Genomic DNA, 25,998 nt, shown 5'->3' with positions numbered 1-25,998 from the left:
GTAAAAGTAGGGATGGAATTTCTTAGGAAGGAATGAGGAGGGGAGTGAAAGCAATGGGTGACATGCTTACTAGAATTACACAGTCTCCTTCATTGAAGCAACAGATCCACATTTTATTTAAAAAAAAAACCATGAATTTCATATTATTCACTAATTCATGTAAGTCCTTCAGTTAGCCAATCATAAAAAGGTATAAGCTGTACTTTCTTTTAAAACATAAAATATAAACTATGGTCACTTCTGCTGCATTATTAATCACCCATCCATCCATCCATTCATAAATTTTACTAAGTTATCTACAACGTGCAAAACTCTATGCCAGGTACCTAGTAGACTGCAGAAAGTAAATCAAAGTTCCTTTCTTTCTCATGGAGCTTACTTAAAAAAAATAAGGACATTAAATGCATCAATTTCAATTATAAAAATTAACATGGAAAGAAAGAACAGTGCAATGAGAAAGAATAACTGAGGAAAGAGGTTATGATTCAGATGTGGGAGTCAAGAAAGCCTGCTCAGATAAAAATTACATTAAAGCTAAGAGCTGGCTTCTCTGGGAAGAATGCCTGAGAGTGAAGTCAGGGAAGGTAGAAGGAACCGGGGAGCTCCATGAAATTATTATGCTCAGAAAAAAACTGGGGCAGTGCTAACTGTGACAGAAAGTAAATGGGTCTAGATGTTTTCACAGAAGGAACTGATCATGCTTTTGATAGGCTGTGCACAGGGGTGAATCACAGTAAGGTGCCAATGATAACAGTTGGGGTATAGGTTATGCAACTGAAGTTTGAAGCCAGATTGAGTTTAAATCCCAGTTCCATTAGTAAACTATGTGACCTTGGGCAAATTATTTAACTTCACTGTTCTCTGTTCTCTACTTCTACAAACTGAGTAATAATAATAGATAACCTCACAGATTCAGTGTATTAAAAGAGAAATAAAACATTTCAAGCATTACCTGCATGTAGGTTTTATTTTATTTATGTTACAAACTGAAATCAATAGGTAGATTTGCAGATCTCTGGCTTGAGCAATGGAGTGATGCAGGTGACATTTATTGAGAGAGGAAAGAAACAGAGATTGGGGCAAACTGAAGACTAGCTTTAAATACAAGTCCGGGATTGCTGCAGACCTCTTGGACATCTGTCTTTGGGTAGAAGTTGATCTCAGAAGAGATGTCTGGGCTGCAGATGTCAGTCTCTAAGACTTCAAAATATGGGCAGCATTTAAAGCCCAGGTAATGGGAAGACAAGCCAGGGAAAGTGTGTAAAATGAGTAAGATACAAAAACAGGGCCAAGGATTGACCATGAGGGTACTCAAAGCCAAAAAGAGAAGCCAACGAACTAGTTTATGTGCAGTGCTGTTATATGTGCACATTAGACAAGTAGAACTAGTAACAGCATGAAAGGAACACTGGGACAAAGGATGTTCCTTCCATCTTTTTAATGGAGCTAAACAATCCAATCCTCTGCTTAGTATTGATAAATTGATTTTGTGGCCCCTCCTATTTCTCAATGCAGTGTCTTCCTCTAAAACCTTGAAGAAAAGTCTTGAGTATCTGGAGATAGGGATGGGTTTGTGTCTGGATCTTCAGTGGTGAGCACAGTAGGGTCAGCAGAGTGAGAATGGAATCAGAGAGTGAATTGTCTCATAAGCTGTGATAAAAAGCTCAGACTTGATGGAAATGAGGAACCACTAAAAGGAAGTAAGGATGAAACATGGTCATTTTGCATTTTTAGGAAGATCACTGCCGGACAATGTGGAGAGTGGATTAGGAAAAAGACAAACTGCAGAAGCTGGGAGACCAATGGCATATCTGCTGCAGGAACCCAGGACAGAGCCCTCAGGGAGATGAACTGCTCCGATTCAAGCAAGTACCACAGTGAGGAACAAACGAGTGACTGACAAGCTAGAGACGGTAACACAGAGGGTGACATGAAGGCTTCTGGTTTGCTTTCTCACTATACTTTGCCTTTGAAACATTACATCTCCCCAACACATCTTTGTGTTTGACACAGCACTCAACACTTTATATAGTGACAACCCTTTAATTTTCAAATGCGCTCTCACCCGATCTCCTGACAAACACACACATTCATTAAGTAGCTCAAAGGTAGAATAAAGATGCAGATTTACTGCAGGTGGCTCAGTTCTCTGAGCTCCAGGCCTGGGTAGAAGAAAGAAATTCTATTACCTAAATTACAGAAGCTAAAAATCCTCCATGAAGAAGAAAGAAAACAGGGCAGTGACTGACTTGGTCTGTACATCATCTGACTTAACTAAATACAAAAGTATTAATGCACTAGACCTCATTTATAAAATAATTTCTAAGAAAGCCCTTGTTTCAAATAGCATTATTTTTGTAATAAATAAGAGATCCTTTCACCAATTCTGTTAAACCCCATTTAGATTTCTGTTAATAAGGAAGATTTCCTAATGACATTTAATGCTGACTTGCCTTCCAGCTATACATAAATATACATGAATTGATGGCTGCCTCCTTTGAGGATGCAGAAGACATCCTCCCCTCTAGATATTTTGCCCAGCCCTGTTTTGTTATTTACAATGATTATATCCATCATTTGTTTCCTCCCACTCTCCCCAATTCCCCTTCCCTGAATCTCTCTTGAACCTATTCTTATTGGGCTTATGCCCCAAACACTCCAGCAAAACTACTTGCCTTGAATCCAGTGGCTAATTCTTAGTCCTCATCTTCTGTGATCCATCAACTATGTGCAATGTAGTTGGTTACTCCCTCTTTCTTAGAGTACAGTCTTCATTTGGCGTCAAGGACAACACATTCTCTTTTTTCCAGCCCTTTGGATTTTTGAAACAGGATCTTGCTATGTATCTCAAAATCACTGTCCTCCTGCCTCCACCTTCAGACTGCTGGGGTTACAGGTGTGTGCGACCATGCTACCAGGCTTTGACAACACATTCTTTTGATTTTCCTTCTTTCTCATTTTAGCCTCAACTGGCTTTCTCCATGATCTCTTAGTATTCAAAGTACCCCAGGGCTCACTTCTTGGTCTTCTTTTCTCCATAATTTAAACCTTTGATAATCTCATCTAGTTTCATGGAATTAAATAATATCTTTATCCTGGTGGCTGTGCAATTTGTACCTCCCAAATTCCAGGCTTACATACACACAAGTACTTACTCCACATCTGCATGGGAGTGGGGGTTGAGTAGACATCTCAAACTCAACATGTCAAAAAGATTCCCAATCTCTCCTCCAAAGTTGTTCTATTCATTGTCTTCCCCCATCTCATATGTCAGCAACTTGATCAACCCTGTGCTCATGCCAAAAATCTTGGAGTCACCTTTCTTCTCTTTCTTTTATAACTCACATCTAATTAGCAAGGAAACCTTGATGGCTCTGGCAAAATCCACCCATAATCTAATTTCTTCTTACCACTTCCTCAGTTACTACTTCCTCATCCACTATCTCTTGGCTCCAAATTGCTGTAATATACTGCCAACTTCTCTTCCTGCTTACCCCCTCATCTATCCTCAGCACCACAGCTCAAATAATCTTTTTTAAAAAAGCTATCATCAGTTTCGCTTTGCTCAAAACTTTTCAATAGACTAGAGTTAAAGCCAAAGCCTTTGAAATGTCTTCAAGTGCCTACGTAATCTGCTCTCATCCCATCACTCACTGACCTCAGCTCTGTCATGCCTCCCTTTGCTCACTTTGCTCCAGGGACCTTGGACTCCTTGCTGTTTCTGAGACCTGCTAAATGAGTTCTACTTGTACCCTCAGTCTACAATGTTCTTGGTTAGATACATGGAAGGCCAACTCCACACTCTCTCAAGTCTTTGTTCAAATGCTATCAGCATGATGATGACTATCCTGCCATATTTAATACTATAACTTGCCCCCAAATCCAGTATTCCTATTCCCCTTATCCTGCTTTACTTTTTTATTGTCCACAGCACTGCTTGTCTTCTACAATTTTACAAAATCTGCTTATTTATTACTTTATTAGTTGTCTCCCCTGCTGAACAAGGGCAGAGACCTTTGTTACAATCACTGATATATCTCTGATATATCATGAGCACCAAAAACAATGCCTGGAGCCCAGGAGGCATTCCATAAATACTTGTTGAATAAATGAATGAATGATTTTAGTTTTCAACCATAAGAAGCTCTCTATACACAAGTGCTTACTAAACATCTTCACTTGAATTATGAACAGACAAATATGCAACAAGGCAGATGAGACTGGGAACAGGTGTTACAAGGCAATTATTAGGGACAGGTGACACATTGAACTTCAGGCTTCTAACATGAGCATTAACATATCTTACAAGCTAGAACAGGCACTACAAGTGAGATAGAGATCTCCTTCCCAGCTCATTCTTTTCACATGTTCTTCATTTTGGTGCTCTGGTCTTCTCAAGGTAGGGAATGTATACAGCCAATAGTGCCTGCTCAGGGATTGTCCTCCCCAGAATAATTTGGTCCTCTTCCTCACCCCTATGTGTTCTATACTGTGACCTAATTCCTCAAGTCCTTGTAATGGAAAAAATGACAAGTAGTGGCTCCATTTAAAAAAATATTGGAGATTCATACATTAAGCCACCAATAAATCAGATTTAGTTTATTTACAGCTAGAGGGAAAGACAGATGATCATCAGACCTTTATAGAAGAAAGAAGGGTAAGGGGTAGTTATAACCGGAACAAAGGGCTGGGACGGGAGCTCTCTTACTAGAGATTAACATCAAGGACAGTGGGAGAGGTAGAAGGGCACACCATCCTGAGACACCCATCTCATTTTTGCCTAAGGAGGACTCCCAGGCCCCTATCATGTTGCTAGCACCTAGGAAGCCTAGTGGAAGCTTCTCCAAGCATTCCTGGATGCACCCACTGAATGAGAAATGCTCAGGCAGGTGTGTAGTGAGTGACCTCTTCTACTGGAACTTTTCTGGAGATTCCATGCCACTGTCTATACTGAAAACACTCTACAACATTAGAATCAGCTAGAGGGAAGATACCAAGCTCTTGTGCATAACTAATCTGTAAAAAACAAAAACAAAAACAAGTATTTCTTGCACAGCACTGAATGGCTTAACCTTGGTCAAAGAGAAATCAGCATGGAAAGTACTAAGCATATTGTGGGCATTCACATTCAGCAACCATTAGTTTCTGCTTCCTACCTCTCTCTTGTTTTTGTCTAGTACCCCTCAAGTCTCCTTTGGGATGACTATTTTCCATGTTTGTCTCTTTCATGGTGTATCTGTATTTCTTCTTATTTGGCCCCAGATGTCAGATTGGCTTGCATTACTCCAGGCTGAATCATTCAATTTCCTGTCCATGTTCCTAACCTTTCCAGATTCTCTTGTATCATTTCTCAGTCATGCCTGCTGTTTACAATACCTCTCAACTTAAAGCCATCTGCAAATCGCATTAGCAAACCACTGACTGACTCCACCTCTCCCATGATCACAGGAATGTTGAATAAAACAAGACCTGACACCAATTCTCTCTTCTCCATTTGAGGAATTACCTCTCTGGTTACTTTAACTTATTATCATTTTATATGATTATATTATTATTGAACATATACTCCCAGTCTAAGTAAATCAAAACATGTGAAAATCAAGAATCATTTTAAAAAATTCAGTTAGTGTTCACTTTACAAAACAATTAATTCCTTTAACCAATCACCCATCCTAATATCCTTAAAATACTTAGCTTGCAAAACCCCCAAAACATCACCCTAACTTTTAATGGTAATTTCAGCCTTGATTATAGGTGCTTTGTATCCTTTAGTCACTTTATTCTATAAGAAATTATTTCTTAGTAGTTTTTTGAGAAAAAGATTCAAATACTTCCGTGTTAACAGTAAGCCTCCCAGGAAACTACCAGTTCTCGTATTGCTGATTCACTGATCTTTGGCTTCAACTTTTTCCATTCTTTTTTCTGATAAACCCAAAGGGCTTTCAAATCTATTTATTCTTCTTTCCTCAAAAACTTTTTGAGCCAGATTTAGTGACACAAAACTGTAATCCTAGTACTTGGGAAGCTGAGGCAGGAGGATATGTTATGAGTTCTAGGCCAGCCTGAGCTATATAACGAGACCCTGCCTGGAAAACAAACAAATAAATAAGCTTTTTGGTTATTCCTATGTTACTAACACTGTGCTAAGTGCTAGAATATAATAAAGAGTCCCTAAGGCCAGTTGTAATATTGCATGCCTGTAATCTCAGCTACTCAGGAGGTAGAGGTAGGAAGACTGTAGTTTGGGGACAGCCTTGGCATAGTTAGCATGAAACCCTGTCTGAATAACAAAGTAAAAAGAAAACAGACTGGGGGCATGACTGAAGTGGTAGAACACTTGCCTAGAAAGCATGAGGTACCAAATTCAATCCCCAGTACTAGACGAAGCAGGGGAGGAGAGTGACCATTCTGCTCTCTATCCAGCCAAGTATGAAGGGAAATAATACTATTGAACATCTATCACATCCTGGACCAGCAAAATGTGTTACCCCATTTAGCGCCCGCTGAAAGTACATCTCACAGCCAAGAAAGCAGGGGCTCAGAGAAGCTAAGTAATCTGCCTTTGATGCAAAATATGAATAGACAACCGTTTTAGTCAGATTTCTGTCACTATATCAAATACCTCAACTAATAAAAAGAATTGTTTTGGCTCACAATTTTGGGGGTTTTGGTCCATGATTGGTTGGCACCATGGCTTTCAGCCTGTGATAAGGGAGCACATGATGGCAAGAGTGTGTGGTGGAGTAAAACTGCACACCTGAAGGCCAGGAAGCAAAAGAGAATAAGGAGGGGGCTAGAGTCCCACAGTCACCTCAGGGGCACACCCCCAGTGAGATAAGACCTCAAACTAGCCATCACCTCTTAAAGGTTCCACTACCTTCCAACTACACCTATGGTCCCCACCCTGGGGACCAAACCTTTATCACAAAGGCCTTTTAGAGACTTTCAACATCCAAAATACAGCAACATCTCATAGAAGAAATGAAAATGAATAGAAATTTGGGGAAAATATTTAATCTTACTAGTTACAAGAGAATGTATATTAAATATTTAAGTACTATTTTTTATCTTTCAAGTTGGTAAAGAGAAAAATACAACTTGAAGCTGGTGGGGTTACAGTAATATGAGCTCTCCTACACAGGGCTACAGGGAATATAAAGTGACATAACCTTCCTGAGAAATGGTTCAATTATATGTGACAAGGACCATTTCAAGAGGAACTAACCTTAAATGTCCATCACAAGGGAATGAACTAAAACAATACTACATCCATATAATAAAATTCTAAACAGCCACTAAAATTCAGGTAGACTACATAATGACCTATAGGGATTTTATGAATATTAAGTGAAAAAAGCCTATTACAAAATAGTATATACTATCAGATTACAATATACAAAGGAGTGTGTGTGTGTGTGTGAATACCCATTGCTTTTCTCTATCCCATTTGTCTTCAGCCTCATAAATCTGATTAAATCACATCTTGAGTAATCCCTTGATGACCTGTCTAGTTTCAATCTCTGCTTTTTATCACAAGACTAATTTCTTCCACCAAGATGGCTTGGTCTTCTAAATCTGCAACCTGGCACCTTATTGCAGTAAGCATCCCTTCATTTTTTCAAAGCCTGCTGGCAGGTTATCCCAAGTTTCATCATCCATTTCTGTTCTGTAAAACCTGACCAAAGCTTACAAGGTCTTCAGAATCTCTCTTCAGTGAACTATCAGTATTTGGGTTTGGATACTTCATGGCTAGGCAGGGGCATTCCCAAGCCCAGCCAGCTAAATGCCCTTAGGGCTTCACTACAACAAAATTGCCACCACACATTCCTAAACACATCCCAGAATGGGCAGTAGAGAACCACTCTAAAAATGAGCCCCCACTAACCCATCAACCTTATCTGTCTCTACTGCCCCACTCTGGTTCCAGCCAAGCCAACTGGCCTCTTACTATACTTTTGTAAGTTCATGAAGGCCAAAGAAGGGATTGGAAGGGAGCTTCTAATCTTTACAACCAGTCCTTATTTTAAATTCCCTCTTTTAACTACTTGGCTGGTTCTCAATTCCTTTTCAACTTTATCCAGCTTTTCCCAACAGTAAATGAACTAACCAATGACACTAATAACTGATTTCCCACATTCCCATAGCTATAAACCTCTACTACAGGATTTCAGGATCTTGCATGATCCAAACTCAAAACTGTATGTACACTCCTCTTGGCATTCTATGCTTTGGGATGGTATTATCTCTGTGGCACAGAAGAGAAAAACGATGTAGACGCCAAGTCATTGGTACTTGCTGTGGTTTTAGTGTGTTCTACAAAGTTCATCTGTTGGAAACTTAACTCCCAGTGAACAGAGTCCGTAGAAGGGATCAATGAGGTCTCTGTCCTCATGGATGGATTAATGCTGTTCTCACAGGAATGGGTTAGTTATTGTGGCAGTGGGTTTCTCATTTGCATTCTCTTGCCCTTCCAACTTCCTCTATGGTATAACACTTATAAAGCCATCACCAGGTATGGGTTCCTTGATCTGGGACTTCCCAACCTCCAGAACTGTGAGAAATAAATTTTCTTTGTAAATTACCTAGTCTGAGCATGAAATGGAGTTATAGCAACACAAAATGAAGAGTACAAATCAGAGTAAGACAGTACTATACTGAAATTATGTACATCTCTCTCATATATTGAGTTTCTTGAGGGCAGTCTCCTGTAACTTCCTCTTCATTTTCCCCCAAAATGAACTAGTGCCTGTAAATTGAAGGCACTTGATCAATACCCCCATATCGGCATCCTCCTTGAGATCACAGATACAGTGGTGGTTTAATGATGTGGACATCTTGAGGCTTCCATGACATCACTGAGATGGGTATCAAGCTTGGCCTGAATGTGACTTGGACAACTCCAAAACTACAGCATTTGGAATAAGTTTGCTGGAAATCCCATTAAGCTACACACACACTTCTGTGACTAAATTTTCTGCACATTTTCTTAACTAGTGTTATGTGTATGCATTTGTATATAATCCTTAGCTATTCCTGTTTTTATTCTTTTTCCTCTTAATTTTCACATCTGCAATGCTTACCAACACCCTCCACCTTTTTCTACTCTTTTAGCACTAGTCACCCTGTGAACTGGATGTTATATGATGTATACTACACAAAATATAAATCATGTTTATTAGACTAAAAAAGGCAATTTCCCCTCTTATGGAGAAAACTGAGACAACATATCAAACTGGGAATAATTTTAACAGTCTTCAAATGTCAGTTTGCTTTCTGCACTTAAAGTAAAACTGAAGGGCTAGTGGAATAGCTCAAGTGGTAGAGCACCTGCCTAGCAAGTGTGAGACCCTGAGTTCAAGCCCCAGTACTACCAAAATAAATAAATAAACAAGCAAACCTGAAATCTGTTTGGTCTTAATTGTAATGTTTGGAAGTATCATGCTTTCTTCTATACTGAGAGATTTCTTGTCAAAATGTGAACTCTTGAGGATCATCCTTCCCAACCTAGGACCCAAAGAAACTAATTCTTTGTATTTACAAATGTTAAAGATTCCCAGCTCTTCCCACTCTTTTGCTCAAAAAAGGATATATAATATAATAGCTTCTCTTCCTCTTGGAAGCACAATTTTTGGAGCCTTGAGTTGGCTGAGTTACAAATTAGAAATGTCTTTGATGATGCACAGCTGTCTTCATTTCCTAATAACAGACGTCTAGAGCATTCCAGGAAGCTGACTCATGTACCTGGAGAAATGGACCATGCTTTTTCATGACGTTCTCGTTAGATCAAGAAGAGCCTAGTTCTCCTTGTTCTACAAAAATGACCTTGAGTAAGACAACTCTTTCTTCACCACTATTTCCGTCTTAATTCTTCTATACATTTGATTTGTCTCAAACCCAGGTGCAACACTTAAGTGAAGTTTCTCCTATAAAAATTCACTTTAAGACACCAATATATGAAAACTTCAGTTTCCATAGCTGCTATTTATTGTAAAGGAAAAACATTTAACCCAGAATGCCACACTAAAATAGATATTCAGGAGTTTCTGAGCACCCCCCAGACAAAGAGTTCCAGACAAGGTCACATCTCTGAAGTGATCAATTAAGAACCAAAATTTCTGAAGTTCTTTCTTGAATGGTTCTCAGCTTATGTCTTCCAAACAGCTGCCTTTCCTCAAAAGAATTCCATTATTCCACAACAGCAGTTCTTCTTTCGTGTTTCTTTGCAGAAAGCAGACAGTCATTTTTAACCAAGGACCTGTTACCTGAAACCCAAAGCTCATCTGTAACTAAGATTAGTATTCTTTGAGGATAGAAGAATCAAGAAAGATGTAGCCAGCTTCTGATGTAAATGATATACTTTCACCTTCACTTGAAAGATATATGCATTTAACTATATATAAATTACACCTCAAATGAAAAAATAATAAAGTCCACTAGCAAAGACATTATCTCTCCAGGAACATACCCTTACTTCACAGTTATAAAAGGAATCTCAATATCCTCATATTCTATCCCTACACAAAGCAGCAAAAACAAGAATATCTTCCTTTCTATTATTTTTTTCTCAGTGTGTCTTCCTTTCAATTAAATTGAACATCACTATACTGTCTGAGTGACAAAAGGGAAAATTTAAAGAACCACATAGAGTTGAAGGGGTGATAATAACAGCCCTAAAAAGCTGTGAGCACTGAAGTCACAAACAAGTCAGTGACCTAGAGAGTAAACTTTTAACTTTGTTAACATGGAGTGCAAAGACCACAAGTATTCTCAATGCACCCTCAAAAGAATGGACATAAAAAGGACCTTTTTCCGTCTAGCTCAGTCCCAGCACTCAGTAACTATTTTCAACCACTAAAAAATTCTTCCAAGTGAAGATACCTGAAGAAATAAATAGCATTTGATCAAGAATTAATAAATATTCAGGCAATTTGAGATTTTATTGAGAAAATAGATATTTTAACATTACAACCAGTTTTTCATTTATCAGAATAAACTCTTTACAACATTGATCATCATTACCACTTCTGGGTATTTATACACAGTCTCTGAGTAAAATATATTCACACTAGGCAAAGCTAGAAATTGAAATTATGGCCAACATTGCTTACTTCAAGATTGTTTACTTTATAATGAAACTATAGAATTTGCACACTAAAACAAATGTTTAAAATGTTTACCATTTAAACATAGGCTTGGTGAGTCAAAAAACCAATGTGCACATGTTTTTCTTGTCTTCTTTACTGTCAATCTTCCAGAAAACTAAAGTTATGCTACAATCACCTCATATTCCCACTTAAAGATAATAGAAGAATGGAAAGACATGATTTCCTATTTTAAAAAATTAAAAAATCAAGTCATAAGAGAAATAAACTCATCTTTACATACTTAAAAGTTTGAGTTCACCCTCCTCCAAAAGACAGAAGCCAGCAATGCAAGAGGAGCAGTCCATGGTCCAAAGAACGAATGGCCAGCAAAACCTTCTCTACAGTGCATGACTCACTGAGAACTGATGCAAACTCTGGCAGGTCATTTTTTGTGATTTCCAAGGATCTGGGATATGTAAACACACTGATTAAAAGGCATTTCTCTAAATTTGCAGGAGAAAAGCTCTAGAATCAGAACAAAGATTCAACTGCTTTTCATGTGGCTAGATGTTCACCATTACATCACAACCCAAACCCTAAGGCAAGCTTTCTTTCAAACACAATGGAGTTTCAGACATATAATTATATACATTGCAAAAAAAAAAAAAAAAAAAAAGAACAAAAGACACCCTTCTGCTTCATTAGTGATCTAGTTTTAACTAAGTAGAATAAAACATTTAGTTAACTCAAATTTGGAACTCTTGTAAAGTTTACAATGTTTTTTAGGTTATACAATCTGATAATTAAATAATTATGAACCTACTTCCTAGAAAATGTGTTCATACAATCTTTGTTTAGATTATGTCTTCAATAATAGAATAAAACTTGAAACTATTAAATTTCTTTTGCCATGTTATTGAGACAACATACATATTGATACTTTTGAGCACAGACAAAAAGGTCTGGAAAATCGTTCAGGAATTACAAGTTGGCTCCCTCTATTTCATGGATGCTTAAGAATAGCCTCTGAAACCACCAGTTCAGACCCCTGTACAGCTGTTCCAGGCTAACTGGAGTTCTAGGGGAAAGGTTTCAACTGACCAGGCATCATGTGTACCTAATAACAACCTATATAAAATGCAGCCACCCATCTCTGACTCAAGCCCATAGTTCAGGAAGTACTGATCCAGTCTCTTCTCATTTTGTTACCATCGCTACAGGCACACCCAACAGTAAGAAACCTCTGCAATCAGCACAAACAAAAATACTCTAGGACAACATTTTCCTAGGTATATTTCTCAGAACACAAATCCCACAAAATACCTACTTTTAAAAATCCACATTAAAATAAACTAGGGAAATGGGAGTATAAAATACAGGTGCTTAATGGAAACAATGAACCCCCTCCTAGGAAATGCATACATGCACCTACATACATTAAATGCTTGTTTAACCTATGTCTTCAGTAATAAAATAAAACTTGGAAATTTCCAAGGCTTGTAGATTGAAAATGCACATTAGCACATCAAAGGTTCTGAAAAGCCTATAGTTAACTCAACTCTGCCTAATCCAGCATTTTCTAAACTGATTGGGTCACAGAACTTTCTATTCACATAACAAGTATATAATCTGCCCCTTTAGAAACTACTTCAATAGTCTAAAATTATTTTTTTCAAAAAATATTATAGTATAATTTCAAATTAATAATATAGAGGACACAAAAAGAATTGACTTCCTGTGTTTTGTAGTTTAAGAAAGAAACTATTTTGCTCTGAATAATCTATTACCATATTCCTCTACTCAAAAACATTCAACTCAAAGTTACCTTTTTATTATAACATTGTACAAGAATATTAATTCTCATCAGCAATCCAAGGCATACTTTTCTGGAAAAAAATAATTTCTGTATCCTTTTTAAATTCCACAGTACTTCTCTACCTCAATCACAATAATCTTACGACTAACACAGGTAACCTGGGCTGCTAGTAATCACAACAACCCAACAACGATTTCCAAATTATTTTGCAAACCCCAAAAACGAAAATAAAAAACCTCTATCCTTATATCGCTGTGAAAATCGGCATTTTGAAAATCTAATGAAGCTTCAACTATATCTTTGAAGATAAGAGGACCAGTGACCTACTGATCTTTGATTTCATGTAATAAATTCCTAATATGAAATATTAAACATGAAATAGGAAAACATTAATAAGTATAAATTCCATACCACTGAACAATGGCAAAAAGGTAAACAATCAAAAACTCTCACCACCAAGAACATATATAAAAGATCATCATCACAACCCAAGTTATCTCTACTGCTCTGCTTAGGAGTTTAATTATAAAAAAAAAAAATAATAAGTTAACTCTCTTTGAGCTTAAAACAAAAAGCACACAGACATTTCATACTTTCTTCATTAGAGTGGCGTCTTAGTGAACATCTTGTCACACTGTGCATCTGGAGAAATACAAAGCAAATAAGAACTACTGAGAGACAGAACTTTTTCAAAGTATTTTATCCTCAAACATGACAGTGAACCTAGGAAAAAATACATATAATTAGAAACAAAGTCATAGACTTTTTGATATCCTGGGGAAAAGGAGCTTCTGGTTTTAGATTGTTAATCTTTCTTTTTTGGTAAGGCTAGGTAGATGATAAGGTAAGTTCTTGTTACAAACCTGAGTTGCTTTTTCTTTAAATTAGAGTATAAAATAAAAATTATATTTAAATTATATTATGTATGTATTCATCTGAAACTAACATTTCAAGTTATAGCTATGTGGATAATAGGTTTATTCTATTGAATTTGCTTTTTGAAAAACCTGTTTATTTATAAACAATTATAGACTCAAAAGACATAACAAAAAATAGAAGAGAGCTATCCTAGTCCTGTCTATATTTAAGCATTTATATATTGGTTTTGTAAGGGTTAAGTTTCTTGACAGTTTATGGAAAAATTGCCCGCCCAAATCTAGTAGGCCCAGTAAATGAGTATTTTTGGAGAAGCCTCTAAAGAAACACAGTATCACATTCAAATATCACATGAAGCTACCTGAACAAATTGGTTTTCTAATATACCCTTATTATCAGTGTCTACCTTTTCGATGTTAGTTTTCCCCATTTTTACAGACTTCTAAAACTGTTAATGGTTCTGACTGAAATGAGCCTCCCTGTTCCTTCATGATAAAGGGTAGAAATTACAAATGGAACTAAACATGCTCGCTTCTGTAAAATCTTGAATCTTTTAGTTCCTCCAAAATAATTCAAGCACACCTAAATGGAAATTTGATGCACTTATTATTGCCAACCTTTTTATGAGGTCAAAAACAGTTGTGAAGGAATGAATGTCTTCTATGTTCATTACAGTTTCTTTAGTGTTGTTTAAAGAGTTTTACAGATGATTAACAACAGTGTGTTGATGGAGGATTGTCATCTTACAGGAATTATTGAACCCTTATTTCTAATCCTGTATTACTAGCAAAAATAAACACAAGCATATTTCCTTTTTTCATATTATCCTCCATCATCACATCTAAAAGACAATGGTTCATAGTATTTTGTTTAAGGCTGTGTGCCATTTTTCTTGGCAAATTCAAAACTTTATCCAAAAAACATCCTGACAGTGACCATGGCCTTCTGTCTGAGGGCTTCCCCTGCGTGTGGCCGGTCCTGATTCCGTGCTCAGCTACAGCTTTCTTATTATCTCATTTGATTATGCAAAGCCACTTGAGGTAAGTGACCTAACACAAATTCCCACTCACCTAAATCACATTTCACCACAGGAAAGCAATACGACTACAGAATGTAAAGCTAATGGTAGTTCAAAGCAGGGATAACCAAAAGGCAAACAAATCACCTTTATAGTCATCCTCTCTACTAAAAAGGACAAATGGTCTCTTTTAATTCAAATGTCAATGCATGAAACAATACAGAACACTTTTTACTTGAAGTCTGTATACTGATATACTGTATAATGACCGCTCATATTCTTTTACATAGTTAAATGCACTTTTGTTCCTCACATATATTAGTAGTTTTACTGAAAAAAAGGAACTTATCTAACCCAGTAACATCTTTTGACTTCACCCATGGAGAAACTGGAAATTAGATTTACCATTCAATTTTACAATCAGTTAGTGTTGACATAGTTCTTTCTCCTATAAATTTTTTATTTTTTCAAAAACTAATTCTAATTGTCCTGTTTTACATGTGTTTTGCAATTGTAAGCCACTTCAAATGCTTTTTGGAAGGCTTAATATAAATCATAATTGAAAATGACTAACCCTGACTAAAGTATAAACAGATGTCTGATTAATGTGCTAACCATCCTTCTCCCATATACATCAATCCTAGAGGACAATAAAGCTTCACGGTCATGATTTTCAATTTAAAATATTCATACAGGTTTCAGAATGCTGAAATAATAAACTGCCTGAAAGATGAGGCAAAACACATACACACACAACCTCCTGTTGAAGAAATATAAAACTCATTAGGTACTTTCCCTAAATGCATCCAAAGAGAAGAACAGGGTTGTGAAGACTACCTTGTTTCTCATTTAGTTAAGACTTTCAAAACTATTTATGATGACTTAAAGACTCTCATGTAAATAGCTACCTAAATACAGAACAAATTGGGAGGATGAGAGCGAAACACAGCTGAGCTCCACCAGCTCAAATTAGCTGAGTCTCTTGACAACAAAGCTTGTTTTCTTAACAGATAGGTTTCTGCAGGACTCGGTAAGATTTGCTGAGCACCATAATAATCTTTTAAGACACTGATCAAAAACATAGTCCTGTATTCTAAAAATCCCAGAAGTGGTTTTAGGACAACAGAAGCACCTCAACCACTAAAATAAGCAAGTTTCTATTATAAGTAAAATTACCACACAGCAAATCCTTGAACAATTCAGCAGCCAATAAATAGAAAATACTCATAAATATCTGCTATTTCTGATTTATTCCTTTGGATCCTTCAACTGTGGTAAAAATACACAGAAAATAACTGGTCATCAGAAAGCTGTGACTACATGATATGCTTCTTATGAAAGAATACTGGTCCTAGTCAAGCATGGAAAACTCAGACCAGATGCACAGTAGGTATCTCTATTACCCTGGCCATGGGCTCCTCCTGAGTAGCATCTCATAATTGGGCAAGTTTCAATAAGGTTGTGCAGCCTAACATAACAATGATACCACATTCAGTTCTGGTATGAATACAAGAATGAGACAGTTAGTTAAAGATGTACTACAAATACATAGGTCTCAAGCTGCCACATTCGCCCAGCAAGCTAAAACCCCCTTGCTAATCTATACTGAATACATCAGCAATACTAATGTTATCTGAGTGGAAATCATTAGAAGGGTATTCTATGTAACCACCTTTAACAATTAGATATGTGGTACTAACCCCCAAAAGATTACAGACTTATGAAAGCGTAATTAAAAAGCACATTCCTCGTTGCTTTTAAAGTTAAATACAAGCTTTTCTATTGAAATAATTTATTTTTCCTAGTTCCTAAAATAGGCATCAGATTTCTAAATAGAAAATGTCTCAGCCAAAAAGCCACACATTATGTATTCAGACAGGTATAAGAAAACTAAGTTAATAAACTAAATAAATCAACTTGCATAAGTTAAGAATGCACATTCAGAACAAAATTGTAGCTTTTGGTCTGTAACATGTGAACCAAAGGCAAAAATCTGCCAAGATTAAGGCAGGATTTTTTTTTTATATATGTATACAGTACAATGTGTTTTCTCCCCCCTCCCCCACATTCATTAGCATTCACCTTTATTTAAAATGCATCGCCAAGCTAGAATACAAGCTTCCTAGTTCAAAGCTAAACAAAACAAAAACAAATGTCATAGAAAGTTCCTTTTGTTTTAGAGTGTTTCTTATACCTAGAAGTGGTATTTTCTTTTTGTCTTCACACCCTCAGCATGAGATTACCGTGACAATCATAAGACTTTGGCTACAAAATACATTGACTGTCAGGGTGATAGCCGGTGTAAGGAAGTACTGTCTTCTTCTGCTGGAGTCAATTTGAGTGTTGGCAGTTTCCGAGGAGGAAGCTGAGGGCTTTGGCGAAGATTGTCATCCATCTGTAGAAAGTACAAAAGATACATCTGACTAAGGCTGCGACACCACTTATGTGGACTATAGCCTCCCCATCCAAACTACAGCATAGAACCACATGTCCCCAGGACTGCTAAGAAACCTTTTTCTTACAAATCTCTCAAGAATTGTAAATGTCATATTGCAAGTACCAGCTGACTCAGTATCTGTAAAAAGCAATGTGGCTCATTCTTGATACCTTTACAAAATTACAGTAATTCCACAAAATGAATATTCTACTACACTACATCACAGCATGACTTAGTTTAAGAAATCTTTCTAAAAGGTAAAAATAATAATTCTATTATACCAAGCTCCACGGTTCATAAAGTATGCTCACATACCTTATATGACCTTCATAACACACTATGAAGAAAAAAGACAAATATAGCCTTTCTCTATTATACAGATGAACAAAATGAGGCTCAGAAAGGTTAAGTGATTTGCTGCTCATCATAAAGCTAGTTATCAGAGCTGAAACTTGAACCCAGGTCTTTTTACAAGATTGTTCTTTCAACTATACCTCTTTGCCTCAATAAAAGTGACTGGTATTACACTCAAAAGACCAGTTTTTGTTTTGTTTTGTTTCAAACAAAGAGTATGTAGACCAAATGAAGTTAGGAAAAGAGGCAGATCTAAATTCTTTAGATCTAATACAGGTCTTCCAGACATTGGATCAGTTCTAAGCCTGCCTTAAAGAGAAACAACTTAATATGAAGCATATTAAGAAAAATGTCCAGGAACTTCAGGCTTACCCTAAAGCAAAGCACTCCTGAAACACTAGGCCAGGGATTGCTTAGCACTCAATCAGACTTCAGTAAACTACTTTTAACCACAGTATCCCAGAAAGTGTAAGATTCATTCCTGGTGTTGAATTCACTGTCAGCTTAACTTCATGAAAGACGTGAAAGCAGCCACCATCTAAGCTCCAAAACTAACAGAAAACAGTATACTACCATCCATTTGAAAGGCAGGCTTTCTTTCAGTTTTGCGTAAGTACAGAGCATTCGTTCCTGCCCCTCCACCCCCACCCCCGACACATACACTCCCATCTTCTCAAGATGGTCTATAAGGCACAGATGAAACATTTCACTGATGAATCATTTCAGATGAAACATAAACAGAGTTTGTGGAAGAAGAAAGACAAACTTAATTTACTAATAGAAAAAGTATTATCAGTGAACTATTTCCATCAATTGTGTTGAGGTTTTTCTTTTCTTGTAAGAACTAAGTTCCTTAAATATGATTCTTTTTTAAGCCATAGATTTTCTGTACAAATTGTGAACAGTGGTGGCTAAAAAGATTTGTTGTCCTATCATCTTATAGCAATCACAGCATCTTCTACTCTCTTACAGAAGAGCAGATATGAATGCGGGGGGAACCCAACTGTATGGGTTAGAAAACTCATACACTGATGATGACCCAAGATGGATGTGTACAAGTGGTGACAGGGCCTTCTGGTTTTACCTTCTGGACATGTGGGTATCTCAGAGTTTCCTCTCATATTTGTCACAAATTTCCCACACTCAGAAAATGGAAACTATATTGGATAGTCTTTGCCTAGTAGATGAGAAATCTTTCCTTCATCTATGCTTAACACTTCTATATATTCCTCTCATGAAATTTACTGGATTAAGCAAAGATGAGCCAGACCACATTTTAACTCAGCTTATCAAAACTTTAATAATAATAAACTCTTAAGAACTTTACTACCAAGTTTTACTCACTTTTCAAATCATAACACCACATAAAATACTACAAAAAGAAACACAAGGTCATCCCAGAAAATGAGTGATAAACCTACTAGTATTCCTAGGAACGTACATGCAGTCTCACTCATGAGCAAGATAGCTGAGTACAGGAGAGAGTAACTGCAAAGCTCATGCTGGAGTCCCACATCTAGGGTTCAAATCTGCGCTCTACTTTTTTACCTGCTGAAAGACTTTGGGCAAGTGCCATCAGCTACTCTCAAAGCTTCAGCATCCTCATCTATAAAATGGGAACAGTATTAGTGCCTGCACACAGAGCTGTTGTGAGGTTTAAGTGAGATAACCTCATATACCTCAGTGCCTATGAAAGAATGAAATATTGTTCACCTGTATAAGACATAAGTAAATCTATCAGACGCTTGAAGAAAAAATGTGCAGCACTCTCATGCTTTTCCAATTAGAATTCTCCTTGAAATTGGCTCTCCTTCCTACGCTCTCAGAATGACTACCAAAGTGGAAAAATATCTAAACTAGGGAAAAAGTATAGACTACACTTAGAACAGAGAAGGACACAAAGGAGAAAAACTAAAACAGGTCATGTGGAAGAAAAAAGACATTATGGTGCTATTATTAAACAAGGAAAAGCACCAGTGCTTAAAATGTCAAGAAAAAGTGGTAACCTTAGGACAGAGAGTAGAAGATAAGCAATCAAGAAAAGTTTTTGCTTTGTTTTTTAAAAGCCAATTTTTAGGGCTTCCTAGCTTGACAGATACAGATTGTGTGGTAAAAATAAACCCAATACCATTATCCAATCCCCCCAACCCCAGCAATCAGGCCACTACTGATTTCAAAACACTAAATTATATACAACTTTAGTAAAAATATATTTAAACAGCATTATGTAAAGTAAACTCTTAAAAAAGTAAAGAGGGTAAAGTTAATGCATAACCCAAATTACAACATTGGCTACAGAAAGGAAAATATTAAACTACTGTAAAACAATGATTGAAATAAACTTGACCTTTTCAATCAAGTTGGATTCCTTATTTACAAGTTGAGTGAGTTTCTGCAGATTTGCATCTACTGTTTCTTGTCCAGCTGGAGAGATGCCTAAGAAGCCAGGACAGAAATCAGAGAAAGACAAGAAAATTCTGAAAGCCTTAAAAGCTGTTTAGATTAAAAGAATTTTGAGTCTACCCACCCTCCCAACTGCTATATCCTCCAACAAGGAAAAAAAAAATTGACAAAGTGAAAAACCATTCTGGGTTAAAGACAAAGTTAGGGATACTAATGTCCAAAATCAAACCCTAAACAAAAGGCTTAAAATGTGTTCACTGAGAAGATACCACAAGCCAATGCATGCAGCTAGCCACAACAATTAATAAAAGCACAACAGTCCTTTTTTTCCTGCTGAAATTTAAGTTGTACCTTTCCCTTATTTATCTCAAATTGGTCTTTGGTCACAAATATTTGAACAGTGTGGTAAGGCAGTAACTCCTAAACAGCTACCCACCAAGCGCCCACAATACAAAGGGATTTTTTAAAAGAATAGATTTCTGGGATCTATCCCTAAGAGATTCTAATTTTGTAAGCCTATAATAAGACCCAAATTTTTTATTTGCTGTACAGCTGGGTTTGTTAACCACTGCTTCAAATTTACAAAGTTGAATGTTACTTAGCTTCATGACTCCCAATCCTTCCCTAATACAAAACAAACAACCCACCATAAAAAAAAAAAAGCTGTCCACCTAAGCCAGCTGTCTTTAAGACTTTTGTTTCTTAAACAAATGATTTCAGCTAACTTGCCCAATACAAATTTAACATCCCAATCACTTAAGCACAATGCCCCACACTCAAAAGAATGATATCCTAAGTGACAGGTACCCTCTACTTACTATATACCTCCAGTCTGATGCAATCAGTTTTCAAGTAGTGGAATCATGGGAGTGTACCTCACCAAAATCAATCTGCTACTGATTTCTGTTCACGCAGGAAAATGCTAGAAGCAGCAGGTACAAATCATTTAAAGTAATTGGCCATTTGCATTAGGACAAATACTATTTTTTAGCAGGGACTCATTATCTGAATTTTAATCTTTTAGAAGAAAATGACCCATGTTGGAGAGGTAATATTTAAAAAGAAGAGGCAAGAAATGTACAAAATCCAGAGGAATAAGTAAAAGGCAAATGTCTATTTTTCTATTTAAATAAGAACACATCAGGGAAAAAAAAATAAAGTTGGAAAAATACAACTTCCTGAAATGCTACAAACCAGAATTTAAAGACAATGCACAAGCCAGGCACGGTTGTGCTCGCCTGTAATTCCAGTATTCAGAAGGCAGGAAGATAATGAATTCAAGGTCAGCTTGGGATCCATAGTTAAGTTTGAGGCTAGCCTGGGCTATATAGTAAGACCCTTAAAAAAAAAAACAGGGGCTAGGAATGTAGCTCAGTGGTAGAGCACTTGCCTAGCTGGTACAAGGCCCTGGATTCGATTCCCAGCACTGAAAAACAAGACAATGCACAAACATTTTTTTAAACTAAGATATGTAGTGAGTTTTGCTTATGCATCCCCAGGAGAATAAGAAAATGCTCTCTACAAATAAATATCAGCTGAAGAAAAGCCAGCTTACCTCCAAGACTAAGCCTAAAGTAACTGTGTAGAATTTCATCACAAAAGCGACACAGGTTGGAAAGCTGTTTCAGATGTTCTTGTAACAGAACTTTAGGAAACCGTACTTTATAAAGAGGTGCAAGAAAACCAAACACATAGGCATCCAAGGTAGAAGGCCTAGAAATAAATTAAGAAATTTTTAAAGCAAATAAGAAAATATTAACTTGAGATTATGTTTAAAAAGCCTTTTTAAAAATATAAACCTTTTTTCAAACCTATTTTCAAATATATAAGCCTTTTTGCAAATATGTAAGTCTGAGGTAGACAATACAACATTTTAAGAGGTTTATTACCCATTTTAGGTTATAAAAATCATACAACAAGGGTTTTACCCTTCAGGTAATTTAAAAAATACTCTAACCACTTATTTTATTTAGAAGATAATGAAGTTGCAAATTACAAATTTCACTTTTACTCACAAATATTAAACAGACTGGAGGCAGGGCAGGAGCAATCTTTGATGTTTTACATTCATATATGCATCATATTAAGCCAATGTTAAATTACCACCACAGAAAGTTTCCTATAATAAAAACCCATCAAATCCCTTAAGTGAAAAACACTTTTTAGGGGATAGGGAACATGCTTCAAATAACTTTTTACTGAATATATGTAAACAAAATATCAACATGATTTTTAAGAGCATTTACTCACGTATCTCCAAAGAAAAACTGAGATGTTCCCAATCTGTTTGACAGAAGATTTAGGCACTCCTTGGCATCTCTGTATATCTAATAAAAATGAAATTACATCTCAAAGTAGGAAAGATAATCAGAAGCTACTTTTGAGACAGCATCTCTAGGTAAATCCATCTGTTCTCTCTCTCTATCCCTTTCCTAAAGAGCCCTGGCTTGGAAAATAACCAAGACCATACCTGTGCTTCTACTTCTTGGATGTGATAGAGAGGAGGCTCTCCTCTTGTCAGGAGAATCCTGTTCAGTGCTCCCCTAGACATCCTTCCAGGCAAGATTAAACTCAAGGGAAAAGGAATTCGTGAAGCAAACCATGGCTTTGTCACAGTAAAGTAATTGTCACTCTCAACCCAGAATGTGTGAAGCTGCCAAAGGAAAGAAAAAAAATTCCAAGGATATTCTTTTACTGATCACTAAATTCATGTGATAATTTTTCATAAATGCCTTTGTATAAAGTGACTTCATATAAATTTTCCAGATAGAATTACTTGGGATAAAACACGATTATTTTAAATGTATGAGTTTTATTGACTGCTACAGCCCAAGCACTCAGAACAAGGCCTAGCACATAGTAGGTGCTCAGTAATTATTTGTTGAATGAATGAATAAATGACAGATAAACCAATTCTATACATGGAGCAAAAAGTTTCATCTCTCACAAAGAATGTTTAATATTTATTTCTAGTAAGGTACCAGAAGCTCACACCTGCAATCCTAGTTATTTGGGAGGCAGAGATAAGGAGGATTGCAGTTTGAAGCTTGCTTAGGCAAATAGCTCGCAAGATCCTATCTTGAAAATGCCCAACACAACAAAGGGCTTGTGGAGTGGCTGAAGTGGGTAGATGGCCAGCCTAGCAAGCATGAGGCTCTGGGTTCAAACCCCAGTATTACCAAAAAAAAGGAATAATGTTTATTTCCAAAATGGCATTATTGGGCTAGGGATATAGCTCAGTGGTAGAGAATGCCTAGTATGTGCAAGGCACTTGAGTTCAATCCCTAGCACAGGAAAAAAAAAAAATTAAATGACATTATCTTTCAATTTGATGTATGTTAGCTGAATGTCTAATGGAACACAGTTTCACAGCAGTATAAAAGATTAAGATTTATACATAAGTCAAAATTTCCTCTCTTAATATCCTTACATTGCTTTCTTTTTAAAGAGACAAACTACATTTTCGACTAAGTAACTAAGATACTGTAGTGTTTAGGAGTACTCACCACAGCAGGGAGAAGCTTCTCCTCAAGGAGAGCAATGTAAGCCAGTGTATCTGCCCCTTGCTTTCCTGAGAGTTCATAATCGGCATTATATTTCTATTAAAAACAAAACCAAAGAATCTTAGCAGTCAAAGGGCACACCAAGGACAATAAAGCTAAATACATTAGGATTCCTGGTCTTCCTCACAAATAGCAAACATGATATCAAAAAGGGGAAAGGAAATACAAACCCAGTGAAAACTGTTGCTTACTGCATATAAGGTATTGCATCATACACACAGTAAATAAATGGAAGTTAACGATTTTTAAAAAATTAACTTCTATTATTTCAGTGTTTGTTTATGACCTAGCTCAGAACATGGCATATAGTATAAAGTCAACAAATAAAAGTCATCACTATTTTTAACCAGAAGGAAAAAAAATTCAATTGGTTGCATTTTTCTCCATGAAAAATAAAAACCTTCTAATCTGGAAAAGCCTTGATTTTAATGCATGGGATTTTTTCTTAAAGTAGTGATAAAACCAATTACAACTCTTGCACTTACATAAATCTTTACAAGTTTAAATATTTTGGATACATTACACTTTGCATGTTCAAACATTTTGGATACATTGTTTCATAAAATATTTAACTGCTACCACCAGATACATACTTTAAAAAAAAAAAAATGTTGCTATTTGGTGGGAACTCAGATGTTACACCAAGCACAAAATGTGTAGCAACTATGTCACTAAACTAGCAATGCTATCAGCAAGTGTAATAGTGAATAGCTAAATTGAATCTCCTTATGTGTAAATTTCAATAAAATGCAAGCAAAGTGCATGAAAAGATCCATTGACTATACCACACCATGACTTTCAAATCACAGTAAAACTCACGCTTTTATAGGCAGTGATTCTAAAGATTTTTTTTTTAAATTGAACCCGAGATATCTGCAGCTGCCTAATGAATTGCCAAAAAAAAAAAAAAATTCTAAAAACAATAACATCTCACTTTGCAATGTATTTTTCTTCTTTTAAAAAGTAAACACACAAGAATTGATAATCATCTTCTTCAAAAGAAACCACCCACCTGTTTTCTTAAAAAGTTTAGTATTTTTGCAGGCTGAGAAACAATGTTGTCTTCAGTTGTCAAAATTGGTACATCACCTATAATCAAAAAATGATTTACATGCAAGGAAACATTGTGATTTCCTCTGAAGATTCCAATACCCTAAAAACTACCAATTGCACATTTGGAGGGAGAAAAAAAAATGAGTAATAATGTCTCAGGGTTTTTTTTGCAACTTCACAAACAGCAGTTCTAGAGAACATTTTCATTTCTCATAATTTCCACTGCTTTGGCTTGCACTTTGAGTTATTACTCAGAATGATCAAACCATAAGCAACACAAAGCCAAGGTCGTGGTAAGAAGAAACTAACACCCTAAGGTACTCTAGAGCTATACACCTCACAACTTTAAATGGAAGAGGGAGGCGGGGAGGGCAGGGAGAAGACCTTTAAAAGGGCAAAGGGGTGTGTAAAAGTTTACACTGTACCTCTTGAGCCTCTCCAGGTGCTGTCTATCACAGTGACTTTCAAGGGTGCACCAGAAAATTTGGCATAAGCCTGAAACAGTGTGAAATACAACATTTTAGACTGGGTACGTAATGCAAATGTGCAGAGCAACTTTCCTTCACAGTCCCATCCCCAAGGACAGAAATGGCAGACACCAAGGCCCGCTCCCTCCTCTGATCTCAGTCCCAGGCGCGCGCGCCGGCTCTCGGGCTTTCGGGGACCACGTCCCCCGCAAAGGTGCTGAGGGTGACGAGCCAGGCGGGCTTCCCCTCCCTCCCCTCCCCCTCCCCCTCCCCCCACCGCCCACACCGCTTTGAAAGCTGAGAAGACGCAGAGCCAGCGGCGAAGCCACGACGCTTCCGCCGGGCCACGGTGGGGTCACAGGCCAGGCTGTGACTTGTCCACAGAAGTGGGCTCAAGGCAGGCGCCGAGCGGCCCGCCATCATCCCGTAGCGCCGCGGGGAAATGCGACAAACGGGCTTCTGGTATCGGGCCCCGCCCCTTTCCCGCGCCCTGGCCCTCACGGCGGCCTCACCATCACCACTAGGGATTCGCTGTGCACCGATGGGAGCCCCCAACCACCTCCCCAGCAACTGAGCTCCAAGGGGGCCGCCATCTTGTCCGCCCCGACCTCTGCTACCCGGAAGTACTTTGTCGCCCACTTTCCGGCACGTGGAATCGCGGGGGCGGGACGTGAAGCAGGAAGGAAATTTGGGGTTCTGGAGAGATTTGAAAGACTCACAGGAGGATTTCAAAGTACGCTTAGCAACTTGTCCAAGGGGTTAAGCATCCTGGGCCGTAGGTCAGGCAGACCTGTCAGTCATTCCTCAAATATTTATTGGATGTCTCTGCTAGGAACACACTCTACTAGACTAGGCCTACATTAACCTCTGTAAAAGAATGAGGAGTTTATTTACGACATTGTTTTGTTTGAAATGATGACATAGAGA

General features: G+C 37.2%; 1 protein-coding gene across 6 annotated transcripts; it reads right to left on the bottom strand.

Moving 5' to 3' along the window:
- Window positions 1-10,908: 10,908 nt before the first annotated feature.
- On the bottom strand, window positions 10,909-25,699 carry Mtx3 (metaxin 3). 6 transcript variants are annotated; one of them, XR_002213704.2, is made up of 10 exons: window positions 25,584-25,699; window positions 25,030-25,099; window positions 24,564-24,640; window positions 23,495-23,587; window positions 22,459-22,641; window positions 22,239-22,315; window positions 21,544-21,701; window positions 19,933-20,021; window positions 16,989-17,189; window positions 10,909-13,542 (listed from the first exon to the last, which is right to left on the bottom strand). XR_002213704.2 is itself a non-coding variant. In XM_020185841.2 (9 exons), the coding sequence occupies exons 1-9, from the start codon at window positions 25,662-25,664 to the stop codon at window positions 17,079-17,081; spliced, it is 939 nt and encodes a 312-aa protein (XP_020041430.1). In that variant the 5' UTR covers window positions 25,665-25,699; the 3' UTR covers window positions 10,909-17,078. The 6 variants fall into 6 exon arrangements, 3 of the variants coding, with proteins under 3 accessions (XP_020041430.1, XP_020041434.1, XP_020041433.1); XM_020185841.2 differs by having other exon boundaries at window positions 10,909-17,189; XR_012449129.1 differs by lacking the exon at window positions 10,909-13,542 and having other exon boundaries at window positions 17,129-17,189; window positions 19,933-20,910.
- Between the last annotated feature and the right edge of the window lie 299 nt (window positions 25,700-25,998).

Source organism: Castor canadensis, chromosome 6 (assembly GCF_047511655.1).
Source record: "Castor canadensis chromosome 6, mCasCan1.hap1v2, whole genome shotgun sequence".
Classification (NCBI taxonomy): Eukaryota; Metazoa; Chordata; class Mammalia; order Rodentia; family Castoridae; genus Castor; species Castor canadensis.
This window is presented reverse-complemented; position numbering and strand designations above follow the sequence as displayed.

Coding starts and splice junctions, on each gene's coding strand:
- Mtx3 (XM_020185841.2), bottom strand. CDS start 25,664: ATGGCGGCCCCCTTGGAGCTCAGTTGCTGGGGAGGTGGTTGGGGGCTC. Junction 22,316..22,458: donor TCCAAGAAGTAGAAGCACAG/GTATGGTCTTGG, acceptor CATTTTTATTAG/ATATACAGAGATGCCAAGGA. Junction 21,702..22,238: donor CAGTTTTTCTTTGGAGATAC/GTGAGTAAATGC, acceptor ATTTATTTCTAG/GCCTTCTACCTTGGATGCCT.